Source organism: Cibotium barometz, chromosome 3 (assembly GCF_041138505.1).
Source record: "Cibotium barometz isolate CiBa-2024 chromosome 3, ASM4113850v1, whole genome shotgun sequence".
NCBI classification, from domain to species: Eukaryota; Viridiplantae; Streptophyta; class Polypodiopsida; order Cyatheales; family Cibotiaceae; genus Cibotium; species Cibotium barometz.
Genome location: NC_141048.1, coordinates 11,327,592 through 11,330,766, shown reverse-complemented (window position 1 = coordinate 11,330,766; position 3,175 = coordinate 11,327,592). Strand labels below are relative to the sequence as shown.

Sequence of the window (3,175 nt, the reverse complement as noted above, 5' to 3'; positions counted from 1 at the left end):
CGCCGATCGAATTGATCCAAAGTGGTGGTATGTTATACAAGTTTTCCCTCGTTCAAAACATATCTTTCAAGATCAAGATATGGAGGTCGAATCTCTAGATGAGGTGCAAGTACTACCTCGAATTGGCTCATTGCTGCCGGCCTCGACTTTATGAAGCAAGTGCATGTCTATACTAGATCCAAGCTCCTGGCCTGTGAGATTTCTCCTCAACCTGAATAATGAATAGCCTCTACTTCAATCCCCTATAATCATCCCTATTTCTGAATACAAGAAAATATTATTTTTCCTTGTTTTTGCCTAGTGAGATGAAAATTTTCAGAGGTAATTAAATATTGAGATATTTTTGGATATAAAAATTCTACAAATATCAAAAATATATTTTCCTGAAACAGAAAATCAAAATAAATTTTTCAAGGTGCATTAGGAATCAATTAAAAATGATTTAAAAGACCTTAGCCTAAAGGTCAAGATTTTTTGAAATTTTTGAATTATGGTCCAATTAAGGTTCCTATGGGCCAATAAGATTAATCCAAGTGTTGGGATGAGAAGATGATGAAGAAAACATTTTGGAGGGGCCCGATTAAGAGCATGAGGAACATCAATTTGAAGAAGATGATGAGTCACCTATCAATCATGATAATGCTTCATTGGATCATGATAGTGATATTGATATTCATATAAAACCCTATCTTTTCATTGAGTTTCCATTAGATATAGACATTGATGAAGCAACACATATGGATTTATTACAAGATGGGATAGATTCATGATCTTGACATTGTTTTTGCTTCTCAAAAGTTTCCAACTATCTTTTTTTTTGCTCAAAACATGGCTCCAAGGGTTCTAATGGATGTTTTTTTAAAAACTATAAATCATTTTTTGTGTGTATGTGACATGTATAACTTAAATTCAGCATCTAACAACTCTCTGGAATTTTATGCAACGAAAATAACAGCCCAATCTTGCTGCTATTTTTGCTGCATAGCAGTGCTCAAAATCACAGCATAGCAGTGAAATTTCGTTGCTATAGGCGCTGCTCATCATCAACAGCAAAAAAGTGTTGCTATAAGTGCTGCTGAACAGCGTAAATTCGCTGCTATAGGCGCTGCTCTCAGGAGCGAAATTGCGGGGCAACGAGCGAAATCCCTAACATCCCGATAAAATAAACGTTTTTGAAGCGCTGCTATGCCCCTCACGTATTGTAGTGTGGGAAATATTTTTTATTGGCAAAGCTAGATTCGGAGAGAATCTAGATTGAAAAGAATTGAAAAAACTTTGTAATATTGTTGAACATACATTGTTTTGATGCATATGTAAGCATAATTAATGAACACACTTTTGCACGAGATCACGTCACTTTGGTATAAAAGAGGTTGAGATTTCACTTTCCTAATTAGAGCAACATTTCGTTTATAGATGGCACAAGGAGCCACAAACCAACTGCGACGAGATGGCACAAGGAGCCACAAACCAACTAGCGACAGTGAAAACGTAGCTACTAGCTAATTGCTTGTGCTCAATTGGACTATAGCGAGTCGTACTCATCATCGACAAACGAGTTGCGTTTGTGTTCGCGCTCTTGCCATCCCTGATTATATTGGGGATCACCTACCATGCGTCGCGTGCAATTGCCTCAACATACTCTGGCAACATACTTCACAAACATAGACAGAAATTTTAGGCCAAGTCATCATCTATGCAAAAAATAACAAGAAGAAATTTTAGGCCAAACGAATAAAAAATTCCATCTCCCTTCAAAGCATCTTTCAACCATTTATTTTTATTAGATAAATGAAAAAGCTTTTTTTTATTTTTTACTTTTTAAAGTATTCTAACCAACCTAATTCATTCTAACCAATCTAATTCATTCACAAAAATTAACCAATCTAATTCATTCATAAAAATTAACACATTTTTTTAAACTATAAACAAGGTCGTTTTTTTTCTCAAACTTTGAAGGAGAGAGAGAGAGAGAGAGAGAGAGAGAGAGAGAGCATGGAGAGGGCAAGTAGAAGCGCAGAAGAGGAAGAGAGAGACACTAAATAATTTACAAATCTCAAATTTATATTATTATGTTTTAACTACTAAAAAAAGCAAGACTATTTTACAATTATATTATTCAGTTTTAACTACTAAAAATCACAAAAGATTTGCGACTTATTTTATTATGTGGCTTACTCTGCCGCTATGATGGATGGCGAACCGGACCATTTATCTCATCCATGGGTCCATGACTATGGTGGTCGGAAGTCGGGGTTTTGGACGGTCTCGTGAAAGATCTCGCCGGCTTCGGGCGGGGAGAGGCTGAAGGGGCCGCGAGGATCGAGAATGTCCTCGGCACGCACGCGACCGCGCACGTAGCCCTCGAACCTCTGGGCCTGCTGCACGTGGCTTCCGGGGATGCTGCCCTGGACCGCCCATTCCTGCTGATACCCATAATTCCCCTGCAAGCTCTGCACGTCGGGGACATAGAACATGGTCATGTGTTTGCTGGGCTTGATGGTGTAGATCCAGCCGGCGCGCTTTGTATACTCTTGGCCGTCTTTGCCTTTCATGGTATCCAACCGCCCATTTTTTGACTGTATTTCCATGAAAAGGGGCGGGATGCGTCGTGATTGGGAGGTGGAGATCAGGCCAGTGGCCTGCAAGGCGGCGGAGCCTCCGGTCACGTGTGTGGAGAGGTCCGTGTTCCCTCCGCTTCCGCCCTTGGGCTGGAAGCCCTCCTTAAAGACCACAGACGGCGGGCGGCTGTCGCCCCGGAAGAGCAGAAGCGGTGGCTGCCGAGTACTGTGGCTGCTGCTGCTGTTACCCCCCGTGGTCATGTTTAATTACGCGTTCCTACCTGACTCTCTAAGACAAAGAGTGAGAGAGCCTCGCTTCTTCATTGAAGGTGGCAGTGTAAGCTGTGCGTTGAAGAAAAAGAAGAATACAGAGTATTGCAGACCTCGCCGATGCTTAAAAAGGAAGGGCGTGAAGAGCCTGTGTCCCGCCGGGTCGTTGTCCGGTAGATAGATAATGGGGGCCGGGGCACCGACAAGACATTATTTCCCACTTATTTACGCCTATCCACATCTTATCTTTTTCGCACGCGTGGCAAAAAGGAAGAGAGTAATATTTGAAATAAAATCCAAAAGGCAAAAAAGGAAGGGAGTAATTTTTGAAATAAAATAAAAAA

General features: G+C 40.9%; 1 protein-coding gene across 2 annotated transcripts; it reads right to left on the bottom strand.

Annotated features, from left to right (window-relative positions):
- Nucleotides 1–1,348: 1,348 nt before the first annotated feature.
- On the bottom strand, nucleotides 1,349–2,955 carry LOC147639709 (uncharacterized). 2 transcript variants are annotated; one of them, XM_086822403.1, is made up of 2 exons: nucleotides 2,179–2,955; nucleotides 1,349–1,654 (listed from the first exon to the last, which is right to left on the bottom strand). In XM_086822403.1, the coding sequence occupies exon 1, from the start codon at nucleotides 2,820–2,822 to the stop codon at nucleotides 2,235–2,237; it is 588 nt and encodes a 195-aa protein (XP_086678529.1). In that variant the 5' UTR covers nucleotides 2,823–2,955; the 3' UTR covers nucleotides 1,349–1,654; nucleotides 2,179–2,234. The 2 variants fall into 2 exon arrangements, with proteins under 2 accessions (XP_086678529.1, XP_086678538.1); XM_086822412.1 differs by having other exon boundaries at nucleotides 1,350–1,643.
- Nucleotides 2,956–3,175: the final 220 nt, after the last annotated feature.

Excerpts from the sequence above, each read along its gene's own strand:
- LOC147639709 (XM_086822403.1), bottom strand. The coding sequence starts at position 2,822 with ATGACCACGGGGGGTAACAGCAGCAGCAGCCACAGTACTCGGCAGCCA.